General features: G+C 45.1%; 1 protein-coding gene across 1 annotated transcript in view; it reads left to right on the plus strand.

Annotated features, from left to right (window-relative positions):
* Positions 1-21,118, plus strand: part of RYR2 (ryanodine receptor 2) — a 1,389,277-nt gene that overhangs the window by 1,362,547 nt on the left and 5,612 nt on the right. The window contains 3 exon segments of the mRNA XM_033937646.1: positions 7,977-8,041; positions 9,142-9,242; positions 12,987-13,038. Coding sequence (XP_033793537.1) covers positions 7,977-8,041; positions 9,142-9,242; positions 12,987-13,038 — 218 coding nt within the window.

The following is a 21,118-nucleotide window of genomic DNA, read 5'->3' on the forward strand; positions in this document are numbered from 1 at the left end:
ATAGTCACAGTAGATATGCATGTGATAGATTTGTACATGCAATCTCCATTGAAAGATTCATTTCATGTATATCTTGAAAAACGGATTGCCTGATGCAACAGGAAAGGTAAGTGCAAGCGATGAGTGTACACACATCATAGCCACTACATTAAATTGTTGCCTGTCAGCCCACCTTGGTGCAAAGTACCATAGACCTTTTCTCTAATTTTCAAACCTATTAAGCAATATTAAAACAGGAGGTGTATGTTCACCAGCAACCAGTAAACTTATAATTCCACTTTGCTTAAATTTTTGTGGTTGAGCTGGAGCAGAAGTGCACTATCAGGAAGTTTTGCCACTACTGCAGGTAGAGAAAAGATCCTGTGAAGCTCCACTGGGTTGTGTATGACTGCATGTGTTAGTGACCTAGTAGAGCTCCATGGGGCCTTTTCTCTACCCACAGTACTGGCAGGGGTTGCTGGATAGGAGGAGCACAAAAATGGACTGTGGTGACCTTGTTTTGAAGATCACTGCCCTAGGGATAACTATGTTTAGTCTTACAAAACCTCCCGGCTCCCAGTCTGCCTTAGAATTAAAAGAGACAGCACAATCAACCCTGTTCTGCCATGTAGTCTCATAAGAGAACAGCATTTAACACTGCAACCCTGATGACTTTAGCATCAATCTCTACTCTTTCATACAGTACTGTTGCTGCTCTCAGGTAGGGTTACCATATGGCTGTAGAAAAAGGAGGATGGATTGAAACATCCAGGTTTTACTTTCATTGGAAGTAAAAACCCAGATGTCTCAATCCATCCTCTTTTTTTCTGGAGCAATATGGTAACCCTATTCTCAAGAAATCCCCTTTGTGACAGGGATATCCCTCCAGTTGCTAGCTGTTCTTTGATTCCTCACAGTCATGTTCATGCCACAGATTATTCACCATCAGTTTTGAATGGTGGGAATAGCAGGCAGTGGAATAAATGCTTGTTGCGCAGTTATCGATTCACCTTCCACACAATGAATCAAGGTCAGTTCTCTTCTTCCCCAGGCCTGTTCTCAGTAAGGCTGCTTATTGCTTCTTTTTGTCTTAGGTGCTAAACTTTATTGCACAGACAGCTTTTGATCACCTTTAGCCCATCCTCAAATTGAGAAAGATAGATACACTGGAGGCTTTGGGGAATGGGGCTTGGGAGAGGGCACCTATTCCTGTTGGCTTTGAAACCTGAGGGTCCAAAGACTGCCTTTCAGCTTAGTTTAGAGCCCTCCTGAATGACCCTGATATCCACTCAGGCAGGAGAAAGGATTATTGCTCCTGAAAACTTCCTGCTTCTTCCATTCTAGACTGCCATTTAAGTATATGGGGAGAGTGCAGGTTGCAGAAGTCTCCAATAGAGTCATGTCCATCAAATAGTTGTACCCTGGCAAGAGGCCATAAACTTGTACATCTGAACAAGTCTGGAGGGATTATTAACTACTACTCTATGTTGTGACCGGGTGTGGGCCTGGCCGGTGAGGGTCAGACCTGTAGATACCCAGCACACAGACATTAACCCAGTGAATTATAATAAGAGTTGGTGAAGATATGGCACTAAGAAAAAGATATACAGTTCCAGTGGTACCAGTGTTTCCTGAAATATAAAAATAGCTCTACAAAACAAAACACCTTCTCCTCACCTGGGTTCTATAACAGTGCTGCTTTGGTTCCTTTTAAAGCAGTGGTTCCCAAACCTGTCCTGGGGGACCCCCAGCCAGTCAGGTTTTCAAGATATCCCTAATGAATATGCATGAGAGAGATTTGCATATAATGGAAGTGACAGGTATGCAAATCTCTCTCATGCATATTCATTAGGGATATCTTGAAAACCTGACTGGCTGGGGGTCCCCCAGGACAGATTTGGGAACCACTGTTTTAAAGTATCAAAAATAGGTTTAAGTTTAGCACAAAACCAAAAACTTTCTGTTGGCTTTCACAATCACCCACCAGTTAGGCAGGCTTCTAGTTTGGCCTTCTCAAGTTGATCCAAACTCTCCTTTTCGCTTAGACTAGGCAAATCAATGTCCAAAGACTTCTGCACTTCTTTAAAGCCATGGAATAGAGGGAGATATACTAAGATGGATAAGCAAATGGCTGGAGAACAGAAAGCAGAGAGTAGGCATAAATGGGAAGTTCTCAGACTGGGAGAAAGCGACTAGCGGTGTGCCCCAGGGCTCGGTACTTGGGCCCATCTTATTTAATATTTTCATCAATGACCTAGAACAAGGAACATCCTGTGAGATCATCAAGTTTGCAGACGACACAAAGCTATGCCGGGCAATCAGATCGCAGAAGAATAACGAGGAACTCCAGAGTGACTTGTGTCAGTTAGAGAAACGGGCGGAGAAATGGCAGATGAAGTTTAATGTGGAAAAGTGCAAAGTAATGCGTTTAGGCAGAAAGAACAAGGAACACAAGTGTAGAATGTCAGGTGCAACTCTGGGTAAAAGCGAACAAGAAAAGGACCTAGGTGTACTAATAGATAGAACCCTGAAACCATCGGCACAATGTGCGGCAGCGGTAAAGAAAGCAAATAGAATGTTAGGCATGATAAAGAAAGGAATCATGAGTAAATCGGAGAAAGTTATAATGTCACTTTTTAAAGCAATGGTCAGACCACACTTGGAATACTCTATCCAACTTTGGTCTCCCAACCTAAAGAAGGATATAAAATTGCTAGAGAGGGTGCAGAGACTAGCAACGAAGCTAATAAAAGGTATGGAGAACTTGGAATACGAGGAACGACTTAAGAGACTGGGATTGTTCTCCCTGGAGAAAAGGAGACTGTGAGGGGATATGATCGAGACATTCAAAATACTGCAAGGAATCAACAAAATAGAGCAGGAAAAAAAATTATTTACAATGTCCAATGTGACACGGACAAGAGAACATGGACTGAAACTAAGGGGAGACAAGTCCAGGACAGGAAGTTCTGCTTCAATCAACGAGTGATGGATACGTGGAATGCTCTCCCAGAGGAGGTTATTGCCAAATCCACCGTTCTAGGATTTAAAAGCAAATTATATGCACATCTCCTTACGAGAGGCATAGAGGGATATGGGTGACTAAAATTATGCCAGGTGTACACCTGGCTGGGCCCCCACGTGTGCGGATTGCTGGACTTGATGGACCGAAGGTCTGATCCAGAGATGGCAGTTCTTATTGCAGTGCTGTACCTGAATTCACCATTGAGTTTTTATTTTAAGGCTTAGCTCAATGGTGGCCATCTGCTTTCTAAGACCAGATATTATGATCCCTTTCCAATTAAAGGATCCCATTCAGGGTTTTAACAGTATAAAGCTTTCTGCAATGTTATTTTTTCCATATAGCAGGCTTGTCATAATACACAGGCCTTTTTAAAAAAAATTATTTATTGATTTTTAAATAATAACAGTGCACTACAATGAATTATCAAGAGCAAATCAGAAAAAGCACTTTACATATATAAACATTTTAAAACAAATCATTTTCTCCCCTTCCCTTAACTAGCAATAATTAGAAATATATACTTATAACTATAGTTTCCATAAACTATATACCATATATATATCAGGCTTTCTTTGCACAAATCACTCACAGTTTTCAATAACTTGTGTTTTATACTTTTCTTTCAAGAGCAGCTTTGCCAAAAGGTCAGCAAACACAATCACTATTTTGGCATGATCTTCACAGAGCCATGCCTGACCAAACTTCCAAAGTCTAGTCTGCTGCTTCCTGCAATTCAGGTGAGCCACACCTTTTGAAAATGCCACAAAGCTTACTTCTAGCAAACTTCTCCACACTTATTCAAAGTTGGTTTCCACTTGGTTCTCATAAAACAAGTGTTCCAAATTAGCTTCGGTACATTCCATAAACTCCTCCTGACTCAAAGACTTTAGAGTACTTTGTCAGGGAATCCTCCTGCATTTCTACATCAGGATATTCAAATGCATACTTTTAACTGGCTGACCTGATTTTCCTGTGGAGTTGTGCCTTTCCTCACCAAACATGGCTTGACTTCAGGCTTCAATTTCTGTGTCTGCCTCTCACTGCTGCTCTCTACTAATTAGCTGCCTCCTAGAGAGAGCTGTGTGTCTGTCCAAATTAGTTCCCTGCTGAAAGCATGGTGTATTCTGTTTAAAGGTGTTCCCTATATTTCTGTCCCTTGGCTTCAAGGTTCCTGATGATGATAGTTTTATCTCTCTGGACCCTAGTTTTATCTCTCTGGACCTTGCTTGAGCCCTTTTCCCCTAGGGTTTCCTATGGGTGCCCTTTCTTCCCCCCCCCCCCCTCCCAGCTTTAGCCTTGGTATAGGTTTAAATTTATTTGAACCCTGGATCAGATCAGTGGGTATTATATTTATTTCTGGTTTCTCCAGACATACTCTGGTGCTCACAGGGGCTTTCCTGTGACATAATATAGGTCTGGGATATGTTGTGTGTGTTATTTACATGCACTGCTTGTAATGTAGAGTTGGAAAATTTATGTAAACTGCATTGATATGGCTGTTACCTAGAAGGGTGGTATAACAAATGTCATAAGGAAGGAAAGAAAGAAAGAATAAATAGAATTGCAGCCTAAATTTTTCTCATTTCATTTACAAAGGAGGTGACTGGCATTCAGTTGGGCGCATTTCCCAAGCAACTTGACACACCATTAATAAAAGTATTGCCAATAATGTTACCTACTTCTGGCCTAAGCTTTATTTTGAATAGAAATTGCTATTTATATTTCATAATTATGGTATTAAATCCCAGTAATATAAAATAGTTATTTTTTCCCTTACTAGATAATGTTTTGAGCAAAGGAAATATTGCCTGCTTAAGCGTATGATTAAAACCTCTTCATTACAGTGGAGATATTCCCAGAAGCTCAGAAATGACCACAAAACTCATTTGCCTGCCTCTGACAGATTTTATTCAGGTCCCAAGCGTGACATGCAAATTACACTGACAGCACTTTTTAGGTTCCATTGTTATGATTAGAGCTTGACCGATATTAAACATGTCACATCCCTCTCATCATTTATTCACCAGCTAAAAATGAGGCCATTTTCTAACTGGCGTGATTTCAGCTAGTATATGCCTTAAAAAATCAATGAATGTGTTGACAGTTTGAATTTATTTTACAGGTGCACAAGCCCAGGCTTAACCATGCAGTGATTATACCAAAATTCCAATTTCTAATTGCATGGAAATATTTTATTATGGATCTATTGTGCACTATGCATTTGTTTCTGCTTGCTTGGTATTTGTGAGGAACACTTTATTTTCTGATTGTAAGCAGTGGCCCAATATTCACCAAGACATATTCAGATAGGTGCATTTCCCGCAAGAACTGACAGGCAGCCATTCAGAGTGCAGTAAGGGACCAAGCAGGCACACAAAAAGGGCGCACCTGCTTCGTGCACCGCTGTGCCGGTGCCGCTGCTGGAAGAGAGCAGGGGGACCGAGGAAGGAGCGCAGAAGGCGCACTGGACTAGAGAGCTGCACGGGAACGGGGACGACGGGAATCCCGCGGGACCCGCGGGCATCCCGCGGGTTCCCCCTTTGGGTCACGGGGATCCCATGGGGACGCCCCTAGGGTCGCGGGGATCCCGTGGGGATGCCCCCTAGGGTTGCGGGGATCCCGTGGGGACGCCTCCGAGGGTCGCGGGGTTCCTGCGGGGCTGGATGTACTCAGTCGCGCGGCTCTTCTCCCTACCTTCTCTGCTTGCAGCACAGAGCTGAACGGAAGTCTTCCCGACGTCAGCGCTGACGTCGGAGGGGAGGGAGGGCTTAAACAAAGCCCTCCCTCCTTCCGACGTCAGCGCTGACGTCGGGAAGACTTCCGTTTGGCTCTGTGCTGCAGGCAGTGCAGGTAAGGAGGAGAGTAGCCTCGCGGTTCGAGTGGCTACCAAGGGAGGGGGCGGTCCGCCCCGCCACACCCCGCCCCGGTTGCAGCACAGCCGGCCAGGTCCCCTTACTTTTGTGGCACTTCCCCAACCGACCGACAACAGCCCCGGTCCGACAATCCTCCCTGCCCTGTAGCCGCAAATCTAAATTATCTTCTTACAGCAGCTGTAATAAGGTAATTTAGATTCGCAGTTAAGGGCAGGGAGGTTTGGGGCTGTTGTCAGTCGGTCGGGGAAGTGCCACAAAAGTAAGGGGACCTGGCCGGCTGTGCTGCACCCGGGGCGGTAGAGAAGGAGTGGGGAGAAGGACGCTGAAAGGCCATGGGGAAGACGGGAGGGGGGGGGAAGGACTCTGAAAGCACTTGAAGACAGAGGAGGGAGAAGGACGCTGAAAGCACATGGGGAATACAAAGGGGTGGAGAAGGACGCTGAAAGGCCATGGGAAGGGCGGGGGGGAGGACTCTGAAAGCACTTGTGGAAGACAGAGGGGGGAGAAGGATGCTGAAAGCACATGGGGAAGACAAAGGGGTGGAGAAGGACGCTGAAAGGTGCATGGGGAAGAACGGGGGGGGTGGAGAAGGACGCTGAAAGGCCATGGGGAAGACAGAGGGGGGAGAAGGACGCTGACAGGACATGGGGAAGATGGGGGGAGAAGGACGCTGAAAGGAAATGGGGAAGAGAGAGTAGGGAGAAGACGCTGGCAGGGAAGAAGACAGATGCCAGACTATGGGGGGAGCGGAGAGAAGAAGATGGGTGCCAGACCAATTTGGAAGGGGGAAGAAAGGGAGAGGCACAGTAACAGAGCAAATGGAAGATGCAGAAGGAAGAGAGACAGTGGATGGAAGGAATTGAATGAGAACATGAGGAAAGCAGAAACCAGGCAACAAAGGTAGGAAAAGAATTATATTTCTTTTTTTTTATTTTGCTTCAGGATAAAGTAGTATATTAGTTGTGTTGATAAAAATTTATAAACATTAGAGGCTCTGGTAGAAACCCATTTGCAAAGTATGTATTCTTCCCAATTAATATTTTCAAATTAATAAAGTCTTTTTGCTTATTTGTAAATGGGTTTCTACCAGAGCCTTTAATTCAGTAGCATAATTAAATGAAATAACTATTTCTGAAGTTTATAGGGACGGGCGGGGACGGAGGGGATTCCTCGCGGGGACGGGTGGGGACGGAGGGATTCCTCGCGGGGACGGGTGGGGACGGGTGGGATTCCTCACGGGGACGGGTGGGGACGGGTGGGACTTTGGCGGGGACGGGTGGGGACGGGTGGGATTTCTGTCCCCGCGCAACTCTCTACACTGGACTGCCGGGATGGGGAAAAAAGGTATGGGGGAGGGGGTGCCTGTCTTTGCCTTTGCCTTGGGGCTGGCTGGCTAGCTTGGGGTTGACTGTCTGTATTGGGGCTAGCTGGCTGACTAGCTTGGGACTGGCTGGCTGGCTGGCTTGGGGCTGGAAGCTGGCTGGCTGACTGCCACTACACGTGCCTAACATTAGACGTGCCCACCACTAGACATGCCCTGTACCCTCTACCACTAGACCACCAGAGGGGAGACACGGTACAGGGCATACCATTTGGTTTAGAATTTTTTTTCTTGGTTTTTCCTCCTCTACAGGTGGGTGCGTCTTATGGTCAGGTGCGTCTTATGGCGCAAAAAATACGGTATTTATGATACAATATTCTATGGGAGTTTTTCTGAGGATCAATGAAAGACACTATTAACCAGGTATCACAAACACTATCATATGTGTGCTGTATTATAGATTTCTAAAATCCTTTTTTCTCCTATTTTCTGTGGTATGGGTTAATTCACAGTAGCATTTAAAGGTTTCTTGTGGAGGGCAAACTGTTAATTGTGACCTTTAATATCCTTTTATTTTTGGCAGGTTTTTTTTCACATTCAGAAATAGTAGTATGACTTTAATGATTTGATGAGGTTTCTAGCCCTTTAGGAAAACAGTAAGACTTTCACATTTGACATCTTCACTGGCAGAATCCTTCTTTGAAGACTGAACGTAGAGTTGCTTTTTAATTCATTATTGTTCTCATAAAGGTTAAGTAATATCTTCATTTTACATCAGGTTTAATTATCGATGCTTTTGGTGAGTTAAGAGACCAGCAAGAGCAAGTAAAAGAAGACATGGAAGTAAGTATAAGGCAATGTCTGCATTTTGTTGCATAAGTAGGTGAGAACATTCCTTTGTGACTTATAAAGTTATTTGCTGCTCCTTATTGGCATGTGATCTGCTACGCTATAATGGGTGAAGAGGGTAGCTAAAATATAGGTAGAAAAGTGATTATTAGGGATGTGCACAGGACAAAGAATTTTGGTTCATTTGTAACACATTTGGGCTTTGTTCCTCAATTTCTACTTTTCCAGTTTTTTTTTTCATTCATTCATTTTAATAAAATATTCTAATGCATTTAGGACTTTTTAACATACTCTAATTGACATAGAGAGCGGCACTTTTAAAAGGATGTCCAAGTAAGAATTTCTCAAACAGGTATATATCTCAGATGTATTTTTGAACAGGAAATACATCAAGATTTCATGTCCAAAAGTACACATGTATGTCCAATATGCTAGAAATGTCCAGCATTAACATCCATTTTACAAATTGGAATGTCTAAGGAAAGATTAGGTTCTTAGCTCTATAATCTTTTTTTTCTGGTAGATAGACACTTCATTCCTGAAGATGTGGGTAGTCAACCTCTTCTTGTGAGAACTCTTGTAGGGAGCTTCATTAGCATTCTTTTGATCTACTTCCCAAAACATCTGGGCTGTCCTCCCTCAGTTGTATCAAAGCAGATGGTCAGCCCTGGAGAGGAAATAGAATAGGGAGGCATACAGGGACACTCCCTGAAAGATATGTCTGTTCTGCTCATAAACAAACTGAACCATTAGCAATACATAGAAATACATAAGCAAGATGAAAACGCAGAACAAGTCACCAACTTGAGCACTAATGAGTGTGGCAGATTTTATAGATACCCCCAAGTTTCAATATGGCAGTCGTGTCCTCTCTCCATGTCAAGGCTGGACAAAGGAAAGAAATAAGATGTAATTTGGGTATACAATTCTGGGTGCCATATATAGAATTTGGGGGATAATGTACATATAAATGTTAACGCCTAATTTATACAACTGCCCTGGCATTATGTCAAACTAAAAAAATGGAATATTTTAATTGTAAGATGTTTCAAGTGTGTAAATATTGTTGTTTCATTTCCTTTTTTGTCTTTTAGACTAAATGTTTCATCTGTGGAATAGGGAATGATTACTTTGATACGGTGCCTCATGGCTTTGAAACACACACATTACAAGAACACAACTTAGCCAATTATCTGTAAGTATATCATCTATAAAACATTCCATTGTTGGTGACATCAGCCAGCTTCAATCAGAGTAAGTGCTAGGAACGCAAAGTACATGCTGTTTTTGAACTCATGTATTTTTATGGATGAGAAGAATCTGTTCTTCTGTGAATGATTTTAGGGTACATGCCTCTGATGTGTAGAGCATAGATTTTTGGAGAGCAGATATCCTCATCCAGTTTTGAAAACGGCCTATAGATATGCTAAATTTATCCACAGAGATATTTTATAAAAGTAATATATGCCCCTTCATAAAATTCCATTCCCAAAAACTCCAGCACCAAGTTAATTCTGTTCCAAAGAAGGAATACCTTATGAATGCTTATAAAATACATGCATAATGCTAGTCTTATCTCAGCTTTACACCTTCTTGGTCCCATGGACTGCCTGTTTGTTACACCATGTACACATTGTATTGGTAATGCATATTGTTATGTATGTATTCCTAGGTAATTTTACAAGAAGCTATTGGTAGTTGTAAAATGCTGGTTTATAAATTCAAAAGCCTTATAAAATTATCCACATAAAGTATACGAGGTCTGATAATTAAGTTCATGAACTCATTCTAGAAAAAGTGCTACATACCTCATTGCTGAATATCACTATGGTCACCTTCGAAGAACTCTCCTTGGAAAGCTATATACCAATGCCAGCACCTAGTCCACCTTTCAAAACAATTATGGAACTCTTTTTCTGGAATGGCCATCAGAGCTGTTATCATATTACCCTAAATGTCATATATTTCCTTTATCTTCGGGTAACGAAAAAAAGTCATTGGGAGCCAGATAAGTGAGTAGAGAAGGTGTTCGAATACAGATATTTGTTTACTGGCTAAAAACTCCTTCTCAGATAGTGCCATGTGAGTTGGTGCATTGTCGTGGCAAGAGCCACGAGGGCCATTTTTGCACACACCTTTCTCATACTAAGATTTTCAGTTAAGATTTTCCTGCTTCTCTATCGATGTTTACTTGGTCTGCTATACTTCTCACAGTCAGCTGATGATTTTGACACACAGTTCGACAAGTTTTGCAATATTTTCATCAATTCTGCTCGTTACTGGCCACCCTGACCTCTCTTCATCAGTGATGATTTCTCTCCCCTCAGAAAAATGTTTAAGCCATTTGTACTTCCATTTTCTTCATGGCATTATCCTCATAACCTTGGACTAACATGTGCCTGATTTCACTTCCATTCTTGCCGTTTAAAAATGTAATGTTTGTTCATTGTTCTAATTCAAGCTCTGACATTTTCGCTATAGCACACAAAAACATGCAAAAACAATAATGAATGCCATGTAGCAAGACACTGCCACACATTGAAACAAACACAGCTGTGAGACACTGATATACCAAAGTTAAAAGTTTACCGAGCTGTTTCTACAGTGCTGCCAACATAAACACACGGTGGCAAGTTCATGAAATTAATTGTCATACCTTGTATACTAGAGTTAATTCACAGATATAAGATTCTGTGTCTCATTTTTAAATATGGATAATTTTAAACTGTTAAGTACACTTTTGTGCCAGGTCTGTTTGATGTAGTGGTTTGTTTTTGGTTGATCTCAAATTATGGTCCTTTGAATGTCATGATGCACTGCTAGTTTTTAGACCTCCACTTCATATTCTGTGAATGTGGCCTAAGAGTTAGATCAGTGGACTACGAAGTAAAGAAATGTAGGTTCAATTACCACCGATGTGGGACATACCATCTATTTCTTGCTCCTCTAAACATGCATGTGAGGGAGTCAGGGATTCTCCCTCATGAGTGATGTTATTATGTCAGTGGACAGCAGAGGGTGCTGGCCCATTAGTGGGTAAACTACAGGATCCAGGATGCATTGAGCTCTGTCCAGCAGGTGGCGCTAAACTACAGGAATAGGCTACCCTGCTTAGTCAGGGGGTGGGACCCAGACAGGAAGAGCTTCATATGCCCAGTCTGGGATTCATTCTGAGAGATCCCCATGAGAGGTCCTTAGGAGAGGGTACCTGTGGGAAGGTGAGATCGTCCATGAAGAGATTTACCTGAGCAGAGAAGCCTCAAAAGCCATGGGTTAAGGAGAACCCTGGGAAGTTGAGAAGACTGGAAAGAACTACTTGACAGAGCTGGTATTGTGAAGTTTTTTATGCTTGGCTGGATGAGAAGCCTGCTTGTATGTATTGGAAGTTTGGACAGTAAGGATGTTGGCTAAGGTAAGCCAATTATTATTTGGTTGAGACTGTGTGCTGAAGAGCCTAACACTGCTGAGAAGGAAAAGCTATTGTCTGGTGTGGCTGAGGTAAGCTATATATCTTTTGAAAATGGCTGACTAAACACTGGGGATTGCTGAACTGAATGGGAATTGATACTGTCTATAGAACAAACTGTTACACTGGACTAAAAGACTGAACTTAAAGTATAGAGTTTTGGTTTCCCTGAACTTGTGAGGGAACAAGCTCAGGTTATATGAAAGAATAAAAGTTATGTTGCAACTTTTCTAGTGCGTGTGTTGTTGTATTTATGTGAGTACACATAAATACAACCTAGACAGAAGCACTATAGGTGCTGGTCATGTGACAGGAGATGACCACTCAGCCCATTCACAATGTAAGCATATTTGTGGGAAAGACATATCGCCATTGTATAGTGCTGTGTTTACCTAGTAATAATGCTATAAAATATGAATACTAAGATGGTAATTCTATAAAAGGCACCTATTTTGCACCTGTTTAGAGCCTATTCTATGAAGACTACTGGTTTAACAGGTCAAATTATACCTATATGTTAGGCGTCAGTACTTACATCAGTCAAAGAGATGATGTAAACAGTTGTATCTAGATTGGTAAAGAGCATGTGTATATTACCCTTTTTTAATAATGCACATGTGTAAATGTTTACCCTACCTATGCTTCACCTAAACTCTGCCCATGTGAACGCCCACCAGCAAAGTACACACCATGAAACATTAGCCCATACCTAAAGAATAGTGTGTAGTCAGAAAATGGTTACGAGGGGCTGCTGAAAAGTTCTAGCCCATCCAACAAAGTTGAAGCAGTCTCCAAGGAGAACTATACACTTACCACCCCTTTTACAAAACCATAGCACAGCTTTTATTGCCGGCTGTGGTGGTAAAAGCTCCGATGCTCATAGAATTCCTATGAACGTTGAAGCTGTTACTGCCATGGCTGGCTCTAAAAACCGCACTACGGTTTTGTAAAAGGGGGTGTTAGTCCACTGATTTTCCACTTTTTTTGTTCCGTCGTAAAAATACAGAATGAAAAAAGTGAAAAACTGCTGGACTAAGGGCTCCTTTTACGAAGGTGCGCTAGGGTCTTAACGCGTTAGCTGCTACCGCCTCCTTTTGAGCAGGCGGTAGATTTTCGGCTAGTGTGCGCTAATCCGATGCGTGCACTAAAAACAATAGTGCACCTTCGTAAAAAGGAGCCCTAAGTATATAGCCCTCGATGGAGATTGCCCCAACTTTGTTGGTTGGGCTGAGAACTTTTCAGCAGCCCCTTGTATTTATATGTATATGTGCTCATGTATACATATCTTTGCCACCTAAATCTAGGCAATTGCTTACAGAATTATCTCCTAAGTATTAGCATATTAAAGAATATATTGAAATCTGCCAATTAGGATTGCTACATTACCTATGCTGGTCAAAATGGCATATTAACTTACTAGAATCCCGTGGTATTTCATTATGCCTGTTTATAAAATGTGTCTCTTGTCTCCAGGTTTTTTGTGATGTACCTCATTAATAAAGATGAAACTGAGCACACAGGACAAGTAAGTATTATAAACATTCCTCTACAAAGTATGAAAAGATGTCCTGTGTACATTAAACATAAGCATGTGTATGATCCCATATACAAATAATATACTTTAGCACATTATTTCCTTAAACAATATTTCATGCTAGTGTGTTCAGTAAAAATTTCAGTACAGTATACCTAGTTAAATTATAAGATATGCACTTTTCTGGAAATGTACTTTCAGGTGGAATTTCTTAAAACAATCTTCTAGATTTGAATCCAGTTTCCTGGAAGGACAGAATGAAAGTCCTTTAGATAGTACTGGGATCTTATGCTGTGATAATTGGTAAATAGAGAAGTTAATTATCCCCATTTGATTTACACTTCCTTCAGTGTGGTCAGTGGGAATTTGCCTGAAATGATCTACTGATCCATGTTCTCCTGATGTGTTTGAATTTTGAATTTCATGTTCCTCAGTTTGAAAAGTGTTTCCAGGTTATTTTGGCCTGCTGCATCAGGTGTTGCATTGGTGAAATGAGAAAAGATGTAGCTATCTCTGATGTGAAAGACACAAAACAGCTTTCTTTGCTTTATTCAGATAGCAATGTTGGGGTTTTTTTTATTTCCACTTGAAATCCTTGAAGTTCTTCAGCTGGTTCTTAAGATAGGGATTTTGCTCTTGCATTGACCTTAGACAATTCAAGAGAGATAGAAACATGATGGCAGATAAAGGCCAAATGGCCTATCCAGTCTGCCTATCTGCAGCATCCACTATCATCTCTTCTCCCCTGTCCAATGCTTTCTTGAATTCAGACACAGTCACTGTCTCCACTAGCTCTACCAGGAGACTATTCTATACATCTACCACCTTTCTGTAAAAAAAGGTATTGAGCATATCACCTTTTAACTTCATCCTATGCCCTCTCATTCTGGAGCTTCCTTTATGCCATGTAGGTATTTAAATGTCTCTCAATAACAATCAAAAATAGTAGCAAACAAAATCAAAAAATCAAAACAAACCTACCAGCCAGAGGTGGGCAAGCCAGTAGAGATATCAATTATCACAAAATATGAAGAAAAAGCCTCAAAAATCATACATAAGGACAGGAGACCAAAAGGACTTTAAGCTGCCACACTTCTTGTCATTGGCAAAAAAAAACTCCACCAGATTAAATAATCTATCTCAAAATGAGCAACCGCCCACCACCGTGTATGGGTGGAAAAAAGGAAAATTTAACTTGGCTGAACATGAAGAGTTGTTGTTATCCCCTAAACCACTGCTCTTCAACTGCCAGTCCGAGGACCGGTGCCGGTCCACAGAAAATTCCTGCCGGTCCACACAGGACCGGTGAGATCGACATCTGCAATTTCCTGTCAGTCCGCGCAGGGCCGGCAAGATCGACAGCTGAAGACTGTGCAGGGCCGGAGAGATCATGGGGAGCCTCCCAGAATGGCTTTCTCCCCTCCCAGCAGCTCTCCTTACTTACCAGTGCAGCGAATCAGGAAGGCAGCCTTGGGGCTTTTGTTGAGTCGTGGCCACCTCTGATGATGCAACTTCCTCTTTCCTCAGAGGCGGCACGACCCAACAAAGGACCCGAGGCTGCCTTCCTGAATCGCTGCGCTGGTAAGCAAAGAGAGCTGCTGGGAGGGGAGAAAGCCACGGTTAGAGGCTGGGAAGCTGCTGGGCATGGTAAAAAAAAAAAAAAGGGGGGATAGCTGCTAGTGGACCTGGAGGGAGGGAGAACGAGAGATGCTGCTGGGAGGGGAGGAGGGAAAGGAGTCTGGGAAGCTGCTGGGCAAGGGAAAAAAAAGGGACAGCTGCTACTGGACCTGGATGGAAGGAGAAGGAGAGATGCTGCTGAGAGGGGAGGAGGGAAAGGGAAGGGAAGAGAGTTACTGCTGGATAGGGGGAGGAGAGAAGGGAGAACAAAAAAGGAAGGAAACAGCTGGCAGGGAGATTAGAGGAGGAGAATGGGAGAGACAGGAATGAGATGGGAAGGGAGTTCAGCAGAGAAATTGAGAGAGACAAAGATGCTAGATCTGGTGTAGGAGAGATAAAAATGAAGAGAGCAGTGAAGCTGGAATGAATCATGTAAAAAGAAGAGAGGGGGCATAGGCTGGATGGAAAGGGGAGAGGGGCATAGAAAGAAGACAAATACCATATGAAGGGGGAGAGGTCAGACAGTAGATGGAAGGGGCAGATGCTGGATTGAAAAGACAGAGAGGGCAGACACTGGAAGGAAGAGAGTGAAAAGAAGATGAAAGCAGAAACCAGAGACGACAAAAAGTAGAAACAAATAATTTTATTTCTATTTTGTGATTAGAATATATCAGATTTGAAATATATATCCTGCTAGAGCTGGTGTTAGACATAACTGGGGACTGCAAAGTCCAGGCAGTGGCTTAGGGCTCTCTCTGACCAGGGGGGCAGTTGCCCTAGTTGCACTTCCCTAGCCCTATTCCCAGTGGCGTACCTAGGGTATGTGGCACCCGGGGCCCATCATTTTTTGACACACCCCCCCCCCCCATGTAAAAAAAATTTTTTTTTTTTTTTTTTGCAATAACCATGAAATGGAATAAATGGTCAGAATAGAAACAGGCAGTGAAAATTTTCTTTTATTGAACCTCATATATGTAACCATTATTCCAAACATAACATAACATAAATTATGTCTAAATTGTCATGACATTAGAAGTACATATGGAGTAGTTGCAGGTGATGCTTGGGACAGTTCTGATTGTGTTAGTTCGGTTTATGTGTTTTTGAATAGAAGGGTTTTTATTTCTTTTGAAGGTTTTGCAGTCTGTGGTTGATGTCAATTGGTTGTAGAGTTGGGGGTCGAGTGTTGCAGCTCGAATGGCTAGGAGGTTGTCGAACAGTTTTTTTCTTTTGACGTTTTTGGTTGGAGGGTGTGTGAATGGTGCACAAGTTCTCCTATGTCTGTTTGAAGTGGATTGAATTATTTAGCTGAAGAAATTAGTTACCCCCCATTCCACACACATTAATTCTCTTCCATTTTTGTTCCCATTATAAAAAACACTGATAAGTTCCCAGAAAAAAAAATACATTAAAATAAGAAGTGAAAACAAAGGCCCTACAGCTGAGAACATAACATAAGAATAGCCTAACTGGGTCAGACCAATGGTCCATCATGCCCAGTAGCCCATTCTCATGGTAGCCAATCCAGGACACTAATACCTGGACAAAACCCAAAGAGTAGCAACATTCCATGCTACCGATCCAGGGCAAGCAGACACTTCCCCCATGTCTTAATAACAGATTATGGACTTTTCCTCCAGGAATTTGTCCAAATCTTTCTTAAAACCAGCTACACTATCTGCTTTTACCATAACTTCTGGCCACTTCATTTTTAAGTTTAGATCTTTCCTTTCAAACAGAGACCTTGCTAGATGTCAAATACAGCACAAGGTAACTTCACATGGACTTAGCTGTGCAGGAAATATGAATCTCCTCATACACCCACCATATAGTGCAAAAATGTGCAAAGGTCTGTTTTTTTCTTTCGATCACTACATAGCCTAATGCCACACAAGCAGCGCTGTTACAAACATATTCTGTAGGTCAATGCTAAGGATAACAAAGTTTCCTTCCTTGGACCAGAAGGAGATAAACCACTGGAAGAGATCCCAAAACAACACCCAAAGACCCACTCAGTGTGTGAATCAGTTGAGTGGAGTGGACTAACTGGGGGGTGGAAATGGGCCCGGAGTTTGCTCAGCAGAATTTCCCAGACCACCTCTTCCTCTCAACACATTGACACGCTGCCACCATCACCACTAGGAACACCTCACTGGGTAGGCCAGCTATGCTATAAACTTTATAAAACACATTATTATATTTCTTATAAAGCACATATTTTAACTGACCTCTCTGACATCCTCAGCCTTTCCATTCACAAAAATAGAAGGAAGAAAAGTTCCCATTTCCTGCTGTCTCATGTCCCCGGCCTATAAAATATTTTTTTTCTGCAGACCCTTCAAAAGTCTGACCAAATCCTCGTTTCACTTGCATTATAAAGTACTGAGGATGCCATCTCTCCCCAATCCCAGGTCCTAAAGTCTAAGACAGTAGCGCAAACTAATGCTGCCAGATACAGGAAAAAAAAAATTTTGATTCGATTCAGCCCTATTGAATTGGTTTTCAATTCGATTTTCCTGCCCAGTTGGGTGATTTTTTTCAAAACTCCTGGTGGGTTTTATAGCTTTTTCACCCCCTTTGGCTTCTCCTAACCACACTGGCGCTGTGGTGTAAATAAAATAAAGAAACAAAAAGGACTTTTCCTCTTTCTGTTAAATCCTAGCTCACGTTTGCAGTCCAACACCAGCTCTGGCAGGATACACATTTCAAATCTGACATGTTATAAATCACAAAACAGAAAATAAAATTAATTTTTCTACCTTTTGTTGTCTGGTTATATTTCAAATCTTGTTGGTCCAAGGCTCTGGTTTTCTTCTGATAACTTGCTTGCCAGGGTCTCCTTCTTTCTGCATGCTAACCATCCATCTGCCAACTCTGTCCTCCCTTTCCATTTCCCTTCCCTTCCCAGGAAGTCTGGTATCTTTCCTTTTTTTCATCTCCCTCCACAGATCCACCTTTTCTTAAATACCCTTTCATCCGGCATCTCTCCCTCCTTCCCCACCATCCCAGAGTCCACAATCTCTCCGTTTCTTTTCCTAATTACCCTCCTATCCAGTATCTCTATCCCTCCTCCACACCATCCCTTGTGTCCAATTTCTCTCCCTTTCTGTTCCTTCCCTCCCTAAATCCCATGGTCCATCATCTCTCTCCCTCTCCTCTATTTTCAGACCCATTATTTCTTCCCCCCCCAAAGTTGGCATATGCATGTCTCTTTGAACACCCCCTTCCCTCCGTGTACTTCTAAATCATGGTCCCCCCCAAAGGCCTGTCCCCCCTTAAAGGTCTGCCTGTCCCACCTTGAAGGCCTGCACCCCCCTTGAAGGCCTGTCCCTTCCCCTTGTAGGCCTGTCCCCCCTTGAAGGCCTGCCTGCCTGTCCCCCCCTTGAAGGTCTGCACCCCCCGAAGGCCTGCACCCCCCCGAAGGCCTGTCCCCCACTTGAAGGGCCTGTCCCACCCCCTTGTAGCTTCTCCCCCCCCTTGTAGGCCTGTCCCCCCTTGAAGGCCTGCCTGCCTGCCTTTCCCCCCTTGAAGGCCTGTCCCCCCTTGAAGGCCTGCACCCCCCTTGAAGGCCTGCACCACCCCCCCTCGAAGGCCTGCACTCCCTTGAAGGTCTGCACCCCCCCCGAAGGCCTGTCCCCCACTTGAAGGCTTGTACCACCCCCTTGTAGCTTCTTCCCCCCCTTGTAGGCCTGTCCCCCCCTTTAAGGCCTGCCTGCCTGCCTTTCCCCCCTTGAAGGCCTGTCTCCCCCTTGAAGGCCTGCACCCCCCTTGAAGGCCTGTCCCCCCCCCTTGCAGGCCTGTCCCCCCCTTGTAGGCCTGTCCCCCCCCCCTTGTAGGCCTGTCCCCCCCTTGAAGGCCCCCTTGAAGGCCTGTTCCCCCCCTTGAAGGCCTGCACCCCCCTTTGAAGGCCTGTCCCCCCCCCTTGTAGGCCTGTACCCCCCCTTGTAGGCCTGTCCCCCCCCCTTGTAGGCCTGTCCCCCCCTTGAAGGCCTGCCTGCCTTTCCCCCCTTGAAGGCCTGTTCCCCCCCTTGAAGGCCTGCACCCCCTTGAAGGTCTGCACCCCCCCAAAGGCCTACACCCCCCCCCCCGAAGGCCTGCACCCCCCTGAAGGCCTGCCTGCCCCCCTTGAAGGCCTGCACCCCTTGAAGGTCTGCACCCCCCCCCCCGAAGGCCTGTCCCCCCTTGAAGGCCTGCCTGCCTGCCTGTCACCCCCTCCCCCTTGAAAGCCTGCTTGCCTGCCCGCCCGCCCCACCCTGAAGGCCTGATGCCCCGACCCACTCCGAAGGACCGCTCGCCCCCCTGGCCTCCCCGCACCACCTATGAAGCAGCCGCAGCAGGATCGCGAAGTCAGCGTCAGCGATCCCTGCGCTGCTTCCTGCGCCACGGTCCCGCCCCTCCTCTGACGTCAGAGGAGGGGCGGGATCGCGGCGCAGGAAGCAGCGCAGGGATGCTGACGCTGACTTCGCGATCCTGCTGCGGGCTGCTTCACAGGTGGTGCAGGAAGGTCAGTGGGGCGAGCGGTCCTTCGGGGGTGGCGGGGGACTGAACGGCAAGGCCGGGAACACCCCCTTAGGGCTGGTACCCGGGACGGCCCGCCCCCCCCCGCCCCCCCCCTAGGTACGCCACTGCCTATTCCTGCTTTGTGTGACTGCGGTATTCTGTTATTAGCATGATATTTCTGTGTAGCATTCTGAAATAATTTGGCTTATTCAGTTTTCTTGATAGTAGGGATATATATGAAGGGGAGGGGAGACAGGGGGTTTTGTTGATCCTTGCTCTGTATTATTTGTATTTATAAAATAACAAGTGTACAGAATATTGTTTCTCTTTATACTTTAATAAAATACATCTAATATAATAAAACGCTAGACGCGCATGCGCACTCAGATCTGTGTGATCTGAAATCCCTGTTCCGTGAGATGTATGTCCGTGGCTTTGCAGATGTGCGCATGCGCGAGTCCCGAGCCTTACTGCTTCCCAGCCGCATTGCTTGCCAGCCGCAACCGTTGCACTCCCTGCTCTCCAGATCGGGTTTACAGACCGGTAGGGCACTGGGAGCTAGGGAGAAAGCAAGGGCTCAGTCTTCGTCGTCGTCTTCGCCACTCCCCCCCAATCCCCGTTGAGCCTCCCACCCGATTTTCTCTTCTCGCGGTCTGGCCGGCTACCTTAGTCCCTTGCCACCGCCGCCGCCACCCCCCTTCCCTTCCTGCGGTCGACAAACCTCTTGGCTCGAGCAGCGGACGCAGCACTGTAAACACGCTGCTTCGCGGCCTCTACTGCCCCGATTTGCTCTTCCGTGTCTCTGATGACGTCAGGGGGGCCATGGAGAGACAGGGAGGAACTGGAGCTGGAGAGGGAAAGAGGCCTGCTTTGGGGAAGGGCTGTGCTTGGAGGCAGACAGCTTTGCATGGGGGGGAGACAGAAGGGGGGCCACAGAGATAGGGAGGAACTGGAGCGGGAGAGGGAAAGGGGCCTGCTTTGGGGGACGGCTGTGCTTGGAGGCAGACAGCTTTGCTTGGGGGGGGAGACAGAAGGGGGGCCACGGAGAGACAGGGAGGAACTGGAGCTGGAGAGGGAAAGGGGCCTGCTTTGGGGAAGGGCTGTGCTTGGAGGCAGACAGCTTTGCTTGGGGGGGGGAGACAGAAGGGGGGCCACAGAGAGATAGGGAGGAACTGGAGCGGGAGAGGGAAAGGGGCCTGCTTTGGGGGAGGGGTGTGCTTGGAAGCATACAGCTTTGCTTGGGGGGGAGACAGAAGTGGGCCACGGAGACACAGTCAGGGAGGAACTGGAGGGGCAGAGGGAAAGGGGTCTGCTTTGGGGGAGGGGTGTGCTGTGAGGTAGATAGCTTTGCTTGGGGGGAGACAAAATGGGGGGGCCACGGAGAGACAGTCAGGGAGGAATTGGAGAGGTAGAGGGAAAGGGGTCTGCTTTGGGGGGGAGGGGTGTGCTGGGAGGCACAGCTTTGCTTGGGAGGGGAGACAGAAGGGGGACCACGGAGACACTGTCAGGGAGGAATTATTGGGATAGAAGGAAAGGGGGCTGCTTCGGGGGGAGGGGTGTGCTGGGAGGCAGATCATTTTGCTTAGGGGGGAAGACAGAAGGGGAGCTACAGAGAGACAGTTAGGGAGGAACTGGAGGGGGAGAGGGAAAGGGGGCTGCTTTCTAGCACCCGTTAATGTAACGGGCTTAAAGACTAGTTCAATATAAAATCATAACTGAGGCTTGTGTGGATGGGATCAGATGGTTTGCGAGGACCGAGCTTGCGGAGATGGGATGGAAACGGGGTTTTTAAATTTCAGTCCTAGTAGTTTGCCGGTCCACAAAATAATTTTTTTTTCCGCCGGTCCATAAAAAGGTTGAAGAACACTGCCCTAAACTGTACCATTCCCGTGGGTTTTTGCAGCCCAAATTCATGACCTTGCATTTCTTAGCATTAAATCTTAGTTGCCAAATT

Source organism: Geotrypetes seraphini, chromosome 3 (assembly GCF_902459505.1).
Source record: "Geotrypetes seraphini chromosome 3, aGeoSer1.1, whole genome shotgun sequence".
Lineage (NCBI taxonomy): Eukaryota > Metazoa > Chordata > Amphibia > Gymnophiona > Dermophiidae > Geotrypetes > Geotrypetes seraphini.